The sequence below is a fragment of the Neopelma chrysocephalum genome, unplaced genomic scaffold, assembly GCF_003984885.1.
Source record: "Neopelma chrysocephalum unplaced genomic scaffold, ASM398488v2 Primary Assembly neopelma1_76, whole genome shotgun sequence".
NCBI lineage: Eukaryota > Metazoa > Chordata > Aves > Passeriformes > Pipridae > Neopelma > Neopelma chrysocephalum.
Genome location: NW_020897737.1, coordinates 2973711 through 2993446, shown reverse-complemented (window position 1 = coordinate 2993446; position 19736 = coordinate 2973711). Strand labels below are relative to the sequence as shown.

The 19736-nt window shown below is 37.7% G+C and overlaps 1 protein-coding gene across 6 annotated transcripts in view; it reads left to right on the top strand.

The window, feature by feature from the left end:
• ADGRG2 (adhesion G protein-coupled receptor G2) overlaps window positions 1-17855 on the top strand; it is a 64082-nt gene extending 46227 nt beyond the window's left edge. For all 6 annotated transcript variants that reach the window (XM_027689084.1, XM_027689083.1, XM_027689081.1 and 3 more), the window contains 11 exons: window positions 759-908; window positions 1135-1257; window positions 2353-2398; window positions 2504-2607; window positions 3181-3305; window positions 4065-4333; window positions 5145-5244; window positions 5546-5820; window positions 7764-7865; window positions 12605-12757; window positions 17337-17855. In XM_027689084.1, coding sequence (XP_027544885.1) covers window positions 759-908; window positions 1135-1257; window positions 2353-2398; window positions 2504-2607; window positions 3181-3305; window positions 4065-4333; window positions 5145-5244; window positions 5546-5820; window positions 7764-7865; window positions 12605-12757; window positions 17337-17521 — 1632 coding nt within the window. In that variant the 3' untranslated portion in view covers window positions 17522-17855. The remainder of the gene's footprint in view (window positions 1-758; window positions 909-1134; window positions 1258-2352; window positions 2399-2503; window positions 2608-3180; window positions 3306-4064; window positions 4334-5144; window positions 5245-5545; window positions 5821-7763; window positions 7866-12604; window positions 12758-17336) is intronic.
• The last annotated feature ends 1881 nt before the right edge of the window (window positions 17856-19736 follow it).

Below are 19736 nucleotides of genomic sequence, written 5' to 3'. Positions count from 1 at the left end.
CTCTGAATAATCAGATAATTTCTTTCTTCACTTCTACTGATGTTTCATATCTCTCAGGGACTCTGAGGTCGATGATATTTGTGACTAATGTGCGACAAGAGAATGCTGAGAGATTTTGTACTAAACAAAGCTCTCTGGCCTTTAAGTACAGCATGCAAAACTGGGTGAAAATTCAGATCTTTTTTGTATAATGTTAGATCACTAAGGAATTCAGATATCTGAATTATAACTTATCCATGGGGTTTTTTTGTCATTTTTGCCAGATGATCAAAAAGTTACGTTTTACATCCTTAGATTCTGCTTAATCTACTGTACTTAAAAACTGACTGACAAACAATGGCTATTTACACTTTTTCTGAATTCTTACATACTTCCTCTGGGGTATAAAAATTCTTTGCCTTTGCAGGCTTCCATGCTGTGAAATGTTGATCTCCCTACACAATTACATAGGCCTATCTGGGTTGTTGCACTTCACTTTTTTCAAATCAATATTATCTACTACAGTGGTGTGTTCTGTCCCTGTAAGCAAGTGGTTAAAGCCGGATTATTTTCAATGGTAGGCAGACCTGAAATGGAATGCATTCTTTTCAGTCCTGTAGATGCTATTTATGCCTTGGAACAGGAAAGGAATGAGAGCAGCAGTGAGTTTGTGACAATGATTAGAGAGATACATATTTGGAAATTTTAAACTGAAAATAAGTGATAATTTATTTATTTGGAGACTGAAATGAAGCATAATCCTGGCATTTATTTTTCAGATCTCTCTAGGAGTTCAGGCCATTAATGATTTAAATAATCTCGGATCAATTGCACTTCCTTCATCATTGCTGACAAATTTACCCACTGAAGAATTGGACTTGGCTTCTAGAATTATATTCAACTTCTTTAAAAAGACCACTGTGTTCCAGGTATTTTTTTGGTCCTCTGTTCCTAAGGGTTTCAAACTCAAGCCTAGTGCAAAATAAAATATGAATAGACTTTTTCCCCACAAAACACATTTTAAAAGTTCTGATTTAAAAAGTAATTGTTTTTTGTCCAGTGCTTACTCTGCATAGTAACCGAACTTGTGGGTGCTGTACTCTAGTATTGCTTCCTTTAAGATTTTAAAACTGGTTATTTTTTTTGTTGTTCCAGGATCTGTCCTTGAAGAATGCATCTTTAATCAGCAATGTTATATCATCAAGTGTTGCCAATCTCACAATTCGCAACTTAAAGGCAAATGTTACTGTCACTTTACAGAATATCAAGCCTAATCAGGTATGATTTACATTTTGGCAGACTTAAAGTACAATTTTGTTGCCTCCACTGAAGTTGTTATAGAGGAAGTAGGGTACTAAGAATGCAGATCAGTGGACATTTCACCTTTTTCTGGACAGTTAAAATCATTCATCTTTGTTTATTTACTACTGGTATAAATTTTGGTTCTCAAATTATTTCAGGTAATTTTGTTCTATCACCCAACCATCCAGCTTTTATCTTTTTTATTTACCCTTCTGTTTTATTCTACAAAGAATAAAACCTCTTAGATGGAAAACTGTGGGTTTCTTTGGAAGATGCTGCAGTCATGACAATTGTAGGTTCTGCATGGCCAGAAAGTAATAAAAGTTTTTTTCTTAGGGGAACTGAAACACAGGATTGTGTCATCTGGAAGTATTAGGACTCATACACACCATCTCTTTCTTAAATGAGCATCAAGGATTGAAGTCTTCTATCCCAAATATTAACAGAGTTTAAAATACTAAATTATTATAAACTGAAAAATGTAGGGATTCCACTAATGCACTTGAAGCTTTTTTCAGGAGCTGTCTTAGTGTAGTGTTTACTTATATTGACATAATAGTGAGTTTTGAGACATAACCATAGAAGTATTAGTATTCATAGCAGTATAGTAAATTGCTTCTGCTATTTTTAGAGCTCCCATGAGTGGAGGGAAATCTATATGTAAACATTTAACAACACAGTAATAGAAAGTGATAAAATTTTTGCAAATGAAAAGGTTTTTCCTTTTATGTGTGATCATGCCCTCAATACTTACAAAATCAAGAAGGATGAGAAATTCCAAGAATTTGTGTAGTGTGGGAAGACAATGAAAGAGCATTCAGAATGTTCTACCAGGAACAAAATCTTTGCATAAGCATGAGAGCTAGCTCCCATATGGTGACTTCAAATTTGTTCAGCATATTTGCAATATTAATCCATTCTATACACCTAAATTAATTTTGTATTCATGTAAAACAGGCATATTTCCTGTATAGAATATTTATTCTTGCTTGCATTTTGTAGATAATTTATAAATCATTTGATCCTAAACTCATAGTTTGTAATTTTTTTTCCTTTTTACCTCCTGAACAGGATAATTCAACAGTTAGATGTGTTTTTTGGGACTTTAATAAAAATGGTAAGTACTGTAGATCACCCAAGATACTGTGTTGTTTTAGCTATGTTAACCCATGTTAATATAAATAAAGCCTTTTATGAATAACAAAGCTGCTTTCTTTAACAGGTGGACATGGAGGCTGGTCACATGAAGGTTGCATAGTTAAAGAAAGTAGAGTAAATGAAACAGTCTGTTCATGCAACCACCTCACGAGTTTTGCTGTTTTGATGGTAATTATTTTTAAAAATTATGCAATTTTACCCTGGTTCAAGTACACATTTAAGCAGGTGTTGTCTTAAGCAAATGAGGACCCAATAAGCACATACTACCTATGAAATAATACTCGGGTTCTATTCACTTCAGTGTTACTACGTATTAGACACATGCTTAAGCTACTAGTTGAATAGGAATCCATGAGTTTCACTGGAGTAAAAAAATTCCTAAAGTGCTACAGCTTTTACATTTAGGCAGTTTTTTGTGTTCTAGGAAATAAAATTTAGGAGAAATCAAATTTAAACCAAGTTTTTAATCAAATGGGTTTTCACAATTAGAATCACAGAATCACAGAGTAATATCTCGAGTTGGAAGGGACTCACAAAGATCGTGGAGTCCAACTCCCTTCTCTTTACAGGACTAGATTGGCTTTTTTGTTTTTCAGTTAACCTTTTATAAAATCCATGATGAAAAGAATGGTTTACTTTTTTTTTTTTCAATTGCAGAGGGAAATGTGCATTTGGGATTTTTTTGACCTTTTTCCATTTAATAAACATGTTCTCTGAAATTAACTTCTGTTTCTGTTTTAGAACTTGTATGGAAATACTCCTTTGAATCCCACACAAGAATTGGTACTGACTTTTATATCCTACATAGGCTGTGGCCTCTCTGCAATTTTTCTTTCTGTTACTCTTGTGACCTACATAGCTTTTGAGTAAGTACCTGTTCAACTAAGCTCCCATTACTCTTCAATTATGATTGATTGTACTCTTCATTGCAAAGTCCTTTCCAACAGTTATGGATTCTGTCTCCATTAATAATGCACAAATTTGGCCAGTTTACCAAGAAGGTGTTGATTCAGTCTTCAGGAATGTTAATCTTATAAACAAGTGAATTATCATGAAGCTCTATGCAGTCAGAAGTGAAGAAGTAGCACTCTGACATGTTTTATAATGGATTATCATAATAGAAGTGTGAAGGAATGTGTTTAACATACAACATATAGAAAACAGTGCAGAATTGTAGCATTTTAAATGCATTTGTATTCTTTGTTTATTTTCTCATTATTCTGTCGCTAAAGACTTGTCTCTGTCAAAGCTTTAGAAGCCCAGTCAAAAGCCTAATCTAGTATAATGATAAAGAACAGTCACATTTTGGGTTTTGGAAGCACTGTAACAAGAAGTCCAACATACCATGTAAAAAAAAATAACCATGGCACTAAACTCAAAGACTCCTAATTATTGTTTGTATTTATGTAACTTTTTCTAAAAAAACTTTATCCATACAGGCTGCTAATTTGGAAATATTTTTTAAATTATTCTCTCCATTTATAAATCCAATATATGAAGCATTATATATGAATGAAAACATACATTTTTTTTCTAGGCATTTGTGCACTAAGGACTGCAAGAGAGGAAATAAGCCAGGGATCCATGGACAATTGATGTCATGACACTGGTTTGCTTTTTTTTAGGAAAATCCGGAGAGACTACCCCTCCAAAATACTTATTCAGCTGTGTGCTGCATTACTTCTGCTCAACTTAGTTTTTCTCCTTGACTCATGGATTGCACTGTATGATACACGAGGCCTATGCATTGCAGTTGCAGTATTTCTTCACTATTTCCTCCTGGTTTCCTTCACCTGGATGGGCCTGGAAGCTTTCCACATGTATTTGGCCCTTGTGAAAGTCTTTAATACCTATGTACGGAAATACATTCTTAAATTCTGTGTTGTTGGCTGGGGTATGTAGTTTTTTTTCCCCTTTTGTATGCTAAGTAGATAATTCCTCTTACCAAGTATTTCAGTGAATCTGACACAGTTCAGAAATGAAAATTAAGCAATCATTAAAGGTTATGACTTTGCAGTGACCAGGTATTCATTATCAGTGAACCTGATCCTGTATGTTCCACCTTACTGAGGTATGGACAGCCCCCCAGCTGCAGAACTGAAGCTTCTGCAATGCAAATTGATAATGAATTTTCTTTGTGCTAATACGATAGAAACAATTTTTAATGGGCATACTTCCATTTCCATTTACCAGACAGATGGTGTGAATTGTATTGGAAGAATAAATGCCAATAAGTATATATATTGCATTTCTGGGATAGCACTGTTGCTAACAAAAAGCAGCAAAACAGATGTAACTGGATAGAGGATGAAGAGATCCTGGGCCTGATTGTTGTCTCTGGCCATTTGAGTAAACCTGAGCCAAGGCACTAAAATGAATGGAATTGTTTTCTTAAAACATACATAAGAAAGAAAATCAGGTATCCAATACTTGATATTTTAAATCAGTTTGATGGCATTTGTTGACTTATTCAGAAAGTTTTGGAGCTAGATATGGAGAACTCCTCTTGTTTCTTTGCAAGTTGTTCTCCTGAGCAGTTTGACAGCTGCAGTTTTTAGATTCTTTCAGACAGCTAGTAGTTAACAGAATTCAACAGATGAATTTCAAAAACAAGTTGTAGATTTCATAGAAAAATATAATTTCAAGTCCTCATAATGCTGTCTTCGTCAGGATTTTCACTTTTGTGTTTGCTCATAATATTTCAGGGTTACCAGCATTAGTTGTGTCCATTGTGTTGGCAATATCACCGGATAATTATGGACTTATAACCACTGGAAAGGTTTCAATAAATGGACCTGATGAATTGTGAGTTAAAGGGAGGTGTTTCGGGGGGGGGGGAGGGAGGTCCTACAAAATTGGGTTTTCTTTAAAGTAAAGGTGGGGAAGGGAAGGAAGCAGTGGTAGTGCTTTGAAATGATACAGCTCTACAGTATATCATGTGTTTTATGGTTATTTCCCATAGGAAGGACCATACCCTTTGACTAGAAGAACTTTTCTAAAAAGGCAAAAATGATTTGCATGTGCAACAAATTACATGTTTATCTCCTGTTTATTTTACTTAATTTCTCTTTCTGATAATGGTTAACAGACTGTTCTTTTGTTCTAGCTGCTGGATTAAAAATAGAATTGTCTTCTATATTACTGCTGTGGGATATTTTTGCCTAATATTCCTGATCAATATCAGCATGTTCATTGTTGTGCTGATCCAGCTCTGTCGTATCAAAAAGAAAAAACAACTTGGTGCTCAAAGGAAAACAAGTATTCAAGACCTTAGGAGTGTTGCTGGCCTTACATTCTTGTTGGGAATTACTTGGGGATTTGCTTTCTTCACAGTAAATGAGGTATTTACTTACCTCTTCACCATTTTCAACACTTTGCAAGGTAAGTTTTATCCTTCATGTGACAGCATATAATATAACAAACACTTGCATATAATATAACAAACAAAATATTTGGAAATGTCATTTTCTTGATTCAGCAATAAAAATGTAACTTTAATATGTGCTTGAACATGATAATTATATTAGAGATGATACTGCTTTACTGTAATCTTATGTTGCAATTTTGTTATGGTAAGGTACAGGAAAGCTAGATAACATTTATAGGTATAGTATATTTATAAATATTGTAATTTAAAAAGTGTATGCAAACCAGACATCACTAAAAGTGACTGTGCGTCTGTAGTCAACAGATCAATTGTGAATACTCAGTTACTGAAAGTGTTCACATTATAATGCAATAAATCTAGTGAAAACTGTACCATTTTTCCACTTCCCCTAAGGCTTAGAGGGGTGGTGTGACATTCAGCAAAGGGCCATTGAGACAGGCAAGGCTGCAACATCTAAACAGTAGTGGCTTAACTCTTGAGCATGGCCTGTAGTACTTAAGAACATATGCAAAGAAGATACGAAGGCATAAAGCTTTGCAAAGGCCAGGATGCTAATGGACATATCCAAAAGCAGAGTGTCAGAGGCTGCAAAGGCTTTTGTATAAATAGGAGGTACTGTAGGTGCCTACAGTCATCTAAGTATACCTGAATTACTCTGCTGAAGTTTGGATCTGAACTTTTGCTTAAATGGCACTTATATGACTGGTTGGGTGAATTCCCAGAGAGACTAAAGCAATGAAAATTGTGGTTCAGTGTATATACCTCTACCCTATTTATTGTGTTGATTTTTGAGTAGCTTACCCTTTGGTAACATGAGGGGCTGGATCCACATTTTCCCAGGTCTTGCACAGGATTGAGTTGAACTAACACATGACTAGATTCTGTGTGGTCAGAATAATCTGTTACATGAAACTGAGTTCCCTGTTTACCCAGTTTCAAGTTAGGTGGTAGGCAAATTTTGATATTGGAAGTGCGTAAATAAAGGTGCATAAATTGTATTAATTCAATTAAGCTTATACTGGTGTTTCAAAACCATTTCAAAATATTTGAAAGTGGCATAGAACCGTCTGGTATAGAGCAACACTTAGTTACATTCAAAAACTAATCCTAAAAACCAAAGTTAATAAAGATACTTTAGCAAAGAAAGATGTGAGTAATCTTTTCCAGTGGAATTTTATATGTTTAATTTGCCCGAAAAGCAGTGTAAACATAGTGTACATCCGTGTCTACACCAGTCTGATCATTTAGTTTTATCTCAGGCTATTTTCTATTCCCTGTAAACCTAACCTGTCTGTTCTCAGAGAAATATGGACTATGATGATGGACTTTTAAGCAGGGGAAGTTAGATGCTACCCTGTGTCACTTAGTAGAATCAGTTAGAGAAGCAGACAAAGAATCTGTAATGTGGCACTGGCAAGAGACGGGATGAGCACCATGCCTTCTAGAAAATATTTGACTTTGAAATTGTGGTAGAGGGGGTCTCATTAATTAGTATTTTAGATACAAGTTATTTTTCTGGTAAGAGGTTAGCTTCTAATAGAAGATATGACAGTGTTACACCATGTGCTAAAAGCTGCAGAGCCTGACAGTGTCGTATCACACCCTCTATTTGACATTGCTCTGAATTCTTTTCCAAAAGTGTTAAGTAAATTTCAGGATCAACAGAATTTCCCCCTTTTTATTTGATAGAAGGAAACTTTATGTACCTTGTGGATTTGGTTGTATTCGTTGTTTTTGCATTTTTGTGTATGATTTCTCTAAGCTATGTATGGAATAAGTACTCTGTGGTGTTCAGAGTTGTAAACTTTTTCACCAAAGAAAGATGTCATTACTTTTGATCAGAAATTTGAAAGAAATGAAAGAAAACCAAAACACAGTTCATTAAGAAGTAGTAAAAGCAAATTTTGCAATATTCTCTAATGTTATTGCTTTGCAGGGTTCTTCATTTTCATCTTCTATTGTGTAACAAAGGAGAACGTCCGTAAACAGTGGAGAAGATATCTCTGTTGTGGGAAATTCAGGCTGGCTGAAAACTCTGGTAAATATGAATTTTTTTTTAGTTTTTTTTTTTTTTTTACTTCTGAATACTTACATTCAGTGTTAAATTCCTAGTATTTTGTAATACTTTAAAAAAAAAAATCAATCATGTTGCTGCAGTTGCAGTTCTAATTCATTATCCAAGGTATAGTAAACCTCCCAAATTATACTCTTTAAGGGTGGTAGGTGATACAGTTCTTACATGCTTACATATGTTAGATGTCAGATCAGTTATTATTGGGTTGGAATCACCTTTTGGGGGCTACATATGTGTGTGTGTGTGTGTGTGGAGCAGGGAAGGGATGGGTTGAACCTCACAGAGGTGAGGTGGCATCGTGTCCCTCATGACAGGACCCTGGAACCCACATGGGGAAGCCCCAGAGTAGCTGTCAGTCACAAACAGCCTGGTAAAATTATAACACACCACACCTCCTGGAGCCCCTAAGCCAGGCTCAGATTGGCAGGGACAGTGAGAACAGTGCCCCTCACCCTGGCCTGGGACCCCACAGTGCCCTGTGGGTCAGAGACCCTGCCTGGAGGGGGTGGCTGTAGGGACCAGAGGAAATAAAACCAAAGACATATGTTTGCCCCATGTCAGGGCCCTGCCATCTGGACGTGTGGGAGCTGGTCCTCCACAAGGTTCCAATGGCAGCTACGTGATCTGTCTCTCCCTCTTTCTTCTTCTCTCTTCTTGCTCCCTCTGCTTCTCTTTCTTTGCTCCTTTCTTGATGTTTTGAGTGCCTTGGAGCTTAAGGGATTGGATTTTGACTTAGATGTGGAGACATTGGATTTTGACTTAAATGTTGTGGAATAGTATGTGCTGGGTCAGTACTGTGGTGGAACATTTTCGTCTAGCTTGTGTGGTGCCCTTTTGAACTTTTGCCAAGTTCCCTTATTTTCTCCCCTAAATTATTAATAAAAAATACCTCTTGGAAACAAGTCTGTAGCTTATTCTCTTGACGCTATCTCGAGGTATTAAAGAACCTTATATCTATCTACATATATATATATTAAAGTAAAACTCCTAACTGAGCCTGTGAGCTTGCAGCTCCTGGTGTTACATCTTTGAGGCAGAGCAGGGTTTACCTTTAGAGGAAAAGAGGGGTTTTTTGTTTGGGAATAATTGCAAATTGCAAACAAAGAGACAAAGCATGTCAGTCACCAGCAGCCACGTGGAAGGTGAAAAGAACCTAAACAGTTCCCCACTTGTTGAGCTATTAAGAGATTATGAGGCATACCTAGTCCCAAAGAAAGAAAGAAAGATGGGCTGAGGAAAACTGACATGACCCCAAGTTAGTCTCTAAGAAAATAAAAGAACTGGCAAGACAGAAGAAAAAGAGATGTGGTAAAAGAAAGACTTTAGTCTGTTCTTTGCTGAGACTTGTGCTGATGGCTGCTCAGAGAGAGAGATTTGTTACTAATCAGCGCAATCAAAAACAGAATGAGTCCTTAGCTGAGTTGAGTGGCTGTGAAAGTTGAGAGCTTAGCTCATCAAAAGGCGGAGGTATGGTTGAATGCTGAAAAGAGATTGTGACAAGTTGAACGAATCCTATGAGAGAGAAAAAGAGTTGTAGTTGCAAGTTGCCCACCTGAGTGGGGGGATGGAAAGTGACTCAAGCCTGGCTAAGGAGGCAAGATATGTTAACCATGATGCCACTTCCCACCTGGGTAGGGGAATGGGGTACGAAATGAAATCCCCTAGCCTGGCTAAAAAGCAGAGTATTGTAACTGTGACATTAAGTCTCTTGACTCTTGGGAGGCGGAATCCACTTCTTTGAAGCAGAACTTTGGTACAGTAAAACAAAAGCTCCCCCTCCTACCCAAACTATGTCCGCTTGTGAAGACTAGATTTGTGTATGAAGGTGAAGATGGGGAGGCAGAGCCCATAGTAACAACTAAGAAGATACCTTATTCCCCAACAGAGTTGTTAAAATTGCAAAAGAAATACAGTAAGCATGCAAGAGACAGTGAAACAGAGTATATTTGGAGAGTTTCGCTCACAGGTGGAAATAAGTTAAAACTTTCAGACGAAGAAACATACAGATTCTGGGGCCCGGACGTGTTTCTAACAGTGCCTGATGGCAAAAAACCTTGATTCCTTACCCAGAGAGCAGCTTATTGAGCAGAAAGACTGGACCCTTCCAGGGCGGAGAACCTGTCGCTATGCCCACCCCAACTGAGTAAACTCACTAAAAGCATACAAAAGGCTGCTTGCCTCCAATTAATACACGTAAGGTATTGTCCCTCACCAGCCCCCTCCTATGTCGTTGCTTGCCAACCTGGACAGATTGAATCTCCTGATAGAAGGACTACCTGATTCATCAAAGCTTTATGCCACACAATTTCAAGATCGGCTTAGAGCTGCTTGTGCAGGAGGACCGCAGGCAGGATCTGGTCTTACATGGGGGGAAATAGCCAAGGACTTAATAAATTATAGTAGACGGATAATTAGTGCTGCAAATGAAGTGAAAGCTCAAACAACCATCCGTAGGATGGAGTGAAGGGCAAAGCTTCCACGATTTAGAGGGTGAAACTGGGAAGGCAAAGTCTCAAAGAGTCTATTGTAGAATGAGGGATTGAAAAAGATGGTATCCCTTGAGAACTGATGGGCAGACAGTCAAGACCAGTATTTACAAATGCTTGTAAAAATGTGGAGACAGTCAAGTGATAGTCCCAAAAAAGGAAACAATGCTACTTCGGTGCCTGGCAAGTTGGAAGTATCCACAACCTCATTAGCGGAAAAGTCGGGAAACTCCCCGGTAAATGAGCCAGGGGGCGACAGATGGAAATATAACAGAAAGCTCACTGAAAACAAAGAAGGAGATATGGTAGTAACCTTTCCTCTTGATCCTTTATGGTCCCCCTGCCACCTTGTCAATCGATACAGGGGCCCAAATTTCTGCCTTGAATGAAAAAACTGCAAAAAGATGTGGGGTAGTCCCTGATAAAAAACAGATTTATGTTGCTGATGTGGTTGGCTGCAGCAGATGGCTCAAGTGAAATGCTGGTTGCCACTAAGGCAATAATGATATTGAGTCCTTTCCCTAGGAATATTATGGTATTAGACCTCCTTAAAAGAAAAGCTGGGCTAGATTCTAAGAGGAATAATTGGAAATTTGGTTCCTCAGCTTTCTATCCCTTGCCTCTAGGAGCCAGAAAAAGAATTGCAAGCCAAATAGCAATTGTTGCATAGGTAGCCACCAATGCCCATGGCAGAGAACACAGAATTGACACCAAGTGGATTGTTCCCTCTTTTTAAGACTGGTCTCAGCAAGACTGAGTTTTCTTTTCTCTCCTCTCATACAAGTGTCCAAAGAGGAGAGGAAGTGCCAACAAGACTTTTTCAGATTTCTTTATTTACCCACACTTGAGAGATCTACAAGCAGGGAATCCAAGAATAATAAAGTCAACTCTAGAAAGAGAAAATAGCTGCAACAGAATTAGAGACTGTGAAGTAAAAAGACTAAACATGTCACCTTTTTGTATTAGCAAAAAGCAGTCTCTAGCATAAGACTATAATCATTTTGTACCTTTAAGTTTTGTTTTGCTGTAATGTTTGTGTTTCTTTTCTGAAACAGCAAGTGCAATAGCTCTGAATAACCAAAGTATTGTATACCCGTTCCTACCTCCTCAGAGTGGGTAGCCTCTGGAGGGAGGGAGAAAAGGGGATAACAAAAACTGTTGGTGGCAGCAAAAAGTTTTCTCCAGCTGCAAACAGGTGAAGATTTTGAGTTTAGTAACCACTGAAATTTTTTTGTAAGTTAGACTGAGTTGGTAAGAACAGTTTCCCCTGTGGCAACCAGATTTTTGTGTATTACTGAATATCTCTTTCCCATGATACACCTTGACATTGCCCCTGAAATCTGCTTGGTGGGAAGGATGAGAGTGGTAAAGTAGTAGTCTAGGATATAGGTATTTGGTTTGAGTTAATGCCTAATGTGTTGTTATTAAGTAAGCAAAGATTTTTTAAAATGCTGCACCTCACCAAAGAAGGATGCTGTCCACAGATACAAGTGGAAGAAGTTCTCTGGCCACTGCAATAACCAGATTCTGAACTCTTTCCCTGGATCCTGATTTGCTGCAGTTCGGGACCCACTGGGTGAGAGATAGTGATTTGCATAGAGCAGAGATTCTATATTGATAGAACTCCTAGTTTATAGTTATTGATATAACAACTACCCACTGTGTGCTTTCTTGCATACTTTCCTCTTTCTCCCGTCCTTTTTCTCCCTCTGTCCACTAGCTTGCACCACGGCTGCCTCTACAAGAATATGAGAAATGGTTAAACCTGGTCCTAGTGGTTGTTCCGACCCAATGGAGTGGAATGCTAGACACCAGATCAGTAACTATTGGGTTGAAACCACCTTGTGGTGGGGTACATGTGTGTGTGTCCGGAGAGTAAAGGGATGGGTCAAACCTCACGGAGGTGGGGTGGTGTCGTATCCCTCATGGCAGGCCCCTGAAACCCACATGGGGAAGCCCCGGAATAGCTGTCAGTAACAAACAGCTTGGGAAAACCACTTTTATTAGAAAAAGGGACAAGAGAAAAAGGAACTATATTTAAATAATTTTAAACATCAAGAATCATTGAATTCTTAGGAGAATATAATTCTGTCTAGAATACTGTGAGAAGAGTGGATAAAGCCTTGCTTTTATTTTAATTCAGTTGCATTATTAACTATATTTTTATATATTGCTTGTATGAGTTGTGCTATTTTCTGTGTCATGTATCTGTTGTAGACTGGAGTAGAACTGCTACTAATGGTTTAAAGAAGCAGACTGTAAATCAAGGAGTATCCAGTTCTTCCAATTCCTTACAATCAAACAGTAACTCCACTAACTCTACAACACTGCTAATGAATAATGATTATTCAGTGCATGCAAATGGAAATGGTAAGTATAACACCAAATAATATTTCTCAAGCTATTTTTTCCTTGTCTTGAAACACAAGTGCTATTCTCTTTTATGCTGATGTAAAGGGAAGTGCTGGCAAAATGTTATTCATAATTACAGGGTCAGAATATTTCAGGATTTCCTCACAAATAATATCACACCTCCATTTTAGGGAACTACAGGCAAAGTTGTAAAATAGCCATTTCTCCTAGTCACTGGGAACTCTTGATTTATATATCATTTAGTGGGTAATATTTGTTATTATAGCAATTACTTACCAGAAGCTGCTGATAACACTTTTCTTGTCAGATGAATATATGACAAAAAACTTCAAGCACATTTTGAAACAGTTCACATTTTAAACCATATTAGAACAAATATTGCCTAAAGGAGAAATAAATATAGGATAATAATATAGCTTGAAAGTCTGAAAGAAATCAAGTAGGAGGTATTATGAGGAAAATTAATGGAGTGCTCATATGGAAGCTGCTTATGAGAGGAGAAGTAAGAGAAAATGGAGACTATAACTTATCACTTCAGTGAAGAGAGCACTGCTGAGAGGGCTTCCTCATTGTTGGCTACAGAAAAAACATTGAAACTGAATTTCCCTATAGCCCTTTATTTCCCCTGTGGGGTTTTTAAGGATGTTTTTGCCTAACAGAAACATCTTTGTTGCAAGAAACAATTCTTCAGAAGTAAAATTCCCAGTCCGTCCTGTTCTGACATAGTACTGTCCTCTGAACTGCTACCCTCTGCTCTGTTCCTGATAAGTTGAAATGCAGGTGTATGTAGCACTCTACTCAATTTCACTTGCAATTTGGTGTGGCTTATTTGTCTATTGAGAAAACTAGATATGAATCACCACTGAAGGTACTTATTAAAAAGTGATCTTTTTTCAGTGGACATAATCTAGTTTTTCTTGCTGGGCACATGTCATGCTGCTGATTTGAGCTTTTAGAAAAGACCATCAGTTTTTCAAAGAGAAAAATAACTTAAAAATCTGTAATGGATAAAAACTTAAGTCAAGCAAATCTCGGAGGACATTACTCCTGTGTGCCTGAGGTATCTTTCCCAATTGATTAAGAGCTGAGGCTAAGAAGTCATGTCATCAGCTAGAATGTTTATTGTGAATTTGTTGGACATGCTCGGAGAGGTGGGGTTGCCCTCATTTCCTGGTCTATGCTGTCAGAAGACAGCAGATAATCAATGGGATAATCTCAGCAGATAACCTCTCAGATGTAGAGAGTAAAAGCTATGGAATTCATATGTGCTGCCCCCTAATAGATTACTGTCCCTTTGAATGTACTAACTGCACATTGAAAAGAAATCACAATACTTCAGGAAACGGCACTTGGACATGCCCTGAACAATTTTCCAAACTGAGCTTGTAAAACTAGTTCCCTTTTTTTTTTTTTCCATACTCGTTTATAAAATCTCTTAATTTGGATACCACACAATGCAATAATTAACATACTTTGTATCTAACAGGTCAGTTAAGAACCAGAATCCAGTAACTCTCACCAATAAAGTCAGGTAACATTCTAGGTAGAGGTATTACCTCTCAAAGAGAGAAATTTTCAGGCACAAAAGGTTGCATGTCTTGATGGGTGTGTGTTTTTCCCCAGCTATGTTAATTACTCTGATGAAAGATGCCATCTCTCCCTATATGTGTGTAAGCATTTTACATGCTTATACACAGCTACAAAAGCATTTGACTGCTTTTCTCAACAGAAAGAAAGACAACAGAGATGTTCTATTAAACTACTTTGTTGTAGCAACTGAGTGAATAGTCCTGTTGTGGCTTTCTGGAAAATGTTTTTGTTGTTTTGGATAGCATTTTAGAATGAGATGCTAAATTGATGATCTAAACCATTGAGTGATGCCAGTTCTGTGGGACACCCTCCAATTCTGTCCTAGTTTATTCACATAATTAGATCTTTCCAGTGTGACAGCCTGTGTGTCCGGTGCCAAAGGCTTCTCAAACAAAGCAGCTAAAGAACGTTGTTCCAGTGCATTCACAAACACAGATGTCTCAGATGATCCACTTCATCTTCTCCTGTATTTTATTGTATATTTTGAATATATTGTCAACCTTGTACCACAGCATCCACTCATGTCAAGAGGGTTGTATGATACCTTCCTTGCATAGTTTGACTAAATAATTCTTATGGGTCTTTAGGACTTCCATGAGAAGATAGCTAAACCTATGCTTGGATAGAGCTGATCCTCCCAGCAAAACAATTTGAGGCAATTCCTTACCCTTAATCTTCCAAATATGGGACAGTTGTATCTCAGAAGAGCTGGGCAAATGCCTCCAAAAGGCAATTGACTGGTGTTAGGAACATGGGACCTTCTAATTTGCTGTACCTGATTGCCCTGCTCTCACAGCCAGAACTTCAAAATAACATTGTAATGCTTCACTTTAAAAAGTGAGCTCCAAAAAGAAAACACTCTAGAAATTAAGACCTATGTCATAAATATACTGAGCTGTAAACGCTTTATGATTTTGGCCTCACTGCTTCCATTGAAATGCTATTCCAGATTGAGGACTGAATGGTTTACCAGGATAAATTTGGGATGTGGCTTTGCTTGTCTACTGGACAGTGTAACTTCATCTTTTCATAGCATTCTAATACTTCCTTGGTTTCAGTTTTTCTGTTACCAATTTGCATGCTTGGGAAACTGCCATTAGGTATCACTTGGCATACCTGATATCATCAGGTTTCTCACTGAGGAAGAGAAACTACCTTTCTGAATTTGTTCACACAATAGCCTTATTTTCTTCTCAGATTTTGCCCTAACACTAGGGCACAGCTATTTTGAACACTCCTTCTAAAATAAAACAGTTGTAGTCAGGCAGGGGGTTAAATGACAATTACAGTGTCAGCAAGTATGGTTATTTTCTGTCATTTCAGTTTTTTTACGTTTTGAATTGATGAACAAAGCTGTCCTGCTCATCTTACCCTTTTTACATTTGTGCTTGCTTACATGCTTGATGGTTGATTAAATTAATAACTAGATTTTAAAAAAATCCAAACAGAAGCATTTACACAAATATTTAGAATAAAATAATCCAATTTCTCATAAAAAACATTTAGAATGTGATGCATAGAGGTAGGAGATTCTATCCAGTGAACTGAGCATTTGTGGAGCATTTCATTAAAAGGCTTCAGTCGCCAGTGGTATTATACGTGTTCATTGTAGATTCACCTAAATGTGTAAGATTCTCTCCAGTCTTAAATGGCTTTGACCCATGATTGGACCTAGGCCATATTCTGATTGTCCTCCAGAAATAAATGCTGCAAATTGAATGCCTTTCAAAGGAAAAAAAAAATCCTTGTTTTCTCAAACACTTTCTTCTTTCAGATGCATGGCATACCTGAGAAACCTTTTAAACTTGATAAAGCAAAACTAAAATAAGAAGTATTTTGCATCTTATCTAGTGATATTTATTCCAAGTCAAGGTTTATATTTCGAGAATCGTGACCCTGACTGTTTAAAACTATGGAATCCTATTTGTCTCAGTTTAAGGAGACAGAAGTGTTTGCTAAGGAGGGCGAGATACGAGAAAAACCAACCTCCACCCTCTAAGTAATTATAACTTCGAAATTGAGAGGCTCCAGTTGAAAAGGTGTGGAAAAGAAAAATAGCGGCTATTTACTAAAGAATGTATGTGTATAGGTAACACAAAGAAAGAAAACAAGCAACACTCACCCAAACTCCCTCCGAATACAATTAAGTACTTTTCGCCTTTCGGCGCAGTTCTAACCAGGGCCAGCAGGGAGCCCGGTTGGGCTCCGGTGGGAACGCATGGAAGGGGGAGGGAGGAGGGGGAGGGTGATTCCTCCTGTGGACTCACGCTGTCAAAGGCTCTGGCCGGAACTCCCCTTCCTCGGCAATGGGTGTAAACTGCCACCGGCATGCAGAAGGAGGAGTGTGGGGCGGGGGAAGAACAACAGCCTTTCCTCTCAAAAGTTCCTCTGCAGATGCTACCAGCTTCTCCCATGAAATCCGAGGCAAATCCGGACCGTGGGCAGAACAGGGCGTGAGGGAACGAAGGCGAACCGGATCCAAAGGCAGCTAGATGACTTGGCCGAAAATAAAATGAACCCCGGAGCTCTTTCTTTTCACACACACACCCTCCCTGAGTCCGGGCAAAAGTGAGGTGCTGTCCCCAGAAGAAAAAAACCAAAAACTCACCTTTCCTTACAGTCTCTTGAAGCCATTAGCTTGGAATGTGGGGGTATTAGCCAGTCCTTTTGTGTGTGTGCTCACTCTGGCCATCTCCTCTCCCTCCCTAGCTCAACACCTTTCTTCCACAGTGGTAAAGGGAAAAAATTCCAAGCAGGTTTTTTTTTTCTTTAAAACAAGAAAACCTATGACACTATTGTGCATCTCTCAAATCTCATGATTTCACACAGAGAACTATATACAAAATAAGTACAGAAAAATCCACATATTTTTAATTGTTGCTGGGATAAAATGAGAGTCTATGAACTCCCTTCAGTGACTGAAAAAGCATGGGAGACTTAACTCTGAACCTTTCTCATGCAGGATGCACTTTTTTTGTTTCAACAGGCCACCTTTCCAGTGAGAAGAATGGTGTTCTTTTCAGTGTACAGAATGGTGATGTGTGTCTCCATGACTTTTCAGGCAAACAACTTGTATTTCAAGACAAGGATGATACTGGCAGCCAAGAAAGCCACATCTCACTCAGAAGGACTTCAAAAAGAGGAAGCCTAAATTCTATGGAGAAAATGTGATTTCCTTTTAAACAGCACATTGTTTTACAGTGTGAAGTAGAGTTTTACTTTAACAGTTTTACATAATGTGAGCACACCAAGAACTGATTTTATTTAATATATGGTACTGGAACTTCAAGGCAGCCATGCAATGGATTGATAAGGACAATTATTAAAGAAAAAAAAAGGAAGCTACTATTTTTACAAGATCTTGGATGTCAGATTACAGCTGGCACATTTCCATTTTGATTCTCCATCAGAATGGGTTTTTTGAATTTTTTTTTTACATCTGAACAAAAGTTTTGTTTAGACTTTTTTCATTACAATTAAGTTTATCTGGTTATAATGCTTAGTAGTATTGTATAGATGTAGAAAGTTACAACTTGTGCATACAAACGATGTTAACTTTCAAAATGTTAGCTACACTGTCCTCAACTTTTTGTACGTTGGTAGTAACAAACTCTGTAGTGATGTACATAAACAGAAAAATATCAACCCTTAAGCATCTCAATGATACTTTTATATTTATTTCTTGTAATATAAATATTCCTATGTATAGAAAAATAATTGGTATTTTGTTTTTAACTTTTATTGTAAGTTCATATTTTTCTTTAGTTAATTAACTTTAGCAGAATGATACAGAAGTTACTTTGTTGAGTAAGTGGAATCACTTACAGTGGTTTGAATATATTCACTAGATGGAGAACTGTAAATAACAAACACGATCAGTCTTGAACCTCTAGTAACTTTTTAGTACACCACAGAGGGATAAAAGCTGGATATAATCCAATTAGAGTGCCATGAATGAGAGAGTGATAAGTAAAGTAGTCAGAGGGTTATTAAATATAACTAAGTTATGTTGTGGCTTGAGTAAGTCCATCAGAATTTTTGCCACTGATTTCAGCAGAATCAGTTTTTGTCTTGAGTGGTGGTTCCAGAGATTAAAGACACAGACATCTCCCATTTGCAATGATGAAAGTAGAGAAGTTTGTGGCTTTTTGGGAAAAAAAAATAGAAATAATAAACACTAGCTGCTATATTTAGTAGCTGAGAAATTGTTTGCTTCATTGTGTGGCTGATTTTTAAGGGGCAGCTCTTGGGCTAGTCTCATGAGTATTTCTGCTTGTGCTTTGGCCCTTGGTTGGCAAACCAAATCCCGAAGCCCTTGCTCAGTAAGTGCTGAAGCAAAATTTCATTCCCCTTGTGATATTTGCCTGATAAAGGCTGGACTTTCGCTCTTCATGCAAAACAACTGAAAGCCCATACAACGTTTTGAAGATTCTTCCTGAACAGAAATTAGCCTGAGCCCTGGCTGTACTTCTTCGTCCTCACGCAGGTGTGTGGCTGTGGCCACTGCTTTTTTAATCTGTGTTCTTGGTCAAAGGCTGGATGCTCCTGGAGCAAGAACTAGAACAAACTGGCACCTGACTGCAGAGTAACAGACCCTGTAAAGGGGGATGTGTGAAGCAGATGCATGTTGAAGGGGAGCAAGGGCTTTGCTTTCCCAGAGGACTCAGCAGGGAGCCCTGGAAACACTCTTCTCAACAAAAAGCATCAGCTAAATGCCTCCTATCTGGGGCTCTGTTGTAGTTCAGCAATTGAACCTCTTCAGTACTCAAACCCTCTTGTGGTTCTGTGGATAACACATGGGTTCTTTCGGTCACCTATGTCTAAGATTACTCTGAATATGTTTTTAATGTGAGAATTTAAAGTATTCGTTGTGTTTATCTGCAAGGTTTTAGCTGCATGTTAATAAAAGCCCATCCTGGAACGCTAGTAGCTGGAATGCATTTCTGTGAATGCTTTAACTATTTGGCTAATTGCCTTTACAGTGTTTCTTGTAAATTTATTTAATGTTCTTATATTTATATTTTCAACTGTAAAAAAAAGTAATAAATTTGCAGCAAGTACAACACATAAAATATATAAACTTTGTCTTTTAGATAAATGTGTCATTAATACTGGCCTGTATTACAATTCTTCAGATTACATGAACTGCAGTAACCTCTTGGAGAAAATGCTGACCTAGCTGTTACATTAATTGTCTCTCACATATTTTACCTTTCACAGTTCTAGAAGATTCGGATTTTAGCAGAGAAAACTGTGGTAAGTCTGTCCAGCCAATGCCTGTCCAAGTCTGCTGAAGCTCTCCCACAAGTATGCTATAAGCAAAAGCACACAGCTGCTTTTGGCTTCAGTAGTCAAATTCCCTCTGAAAACACATATTCCGCTGTCA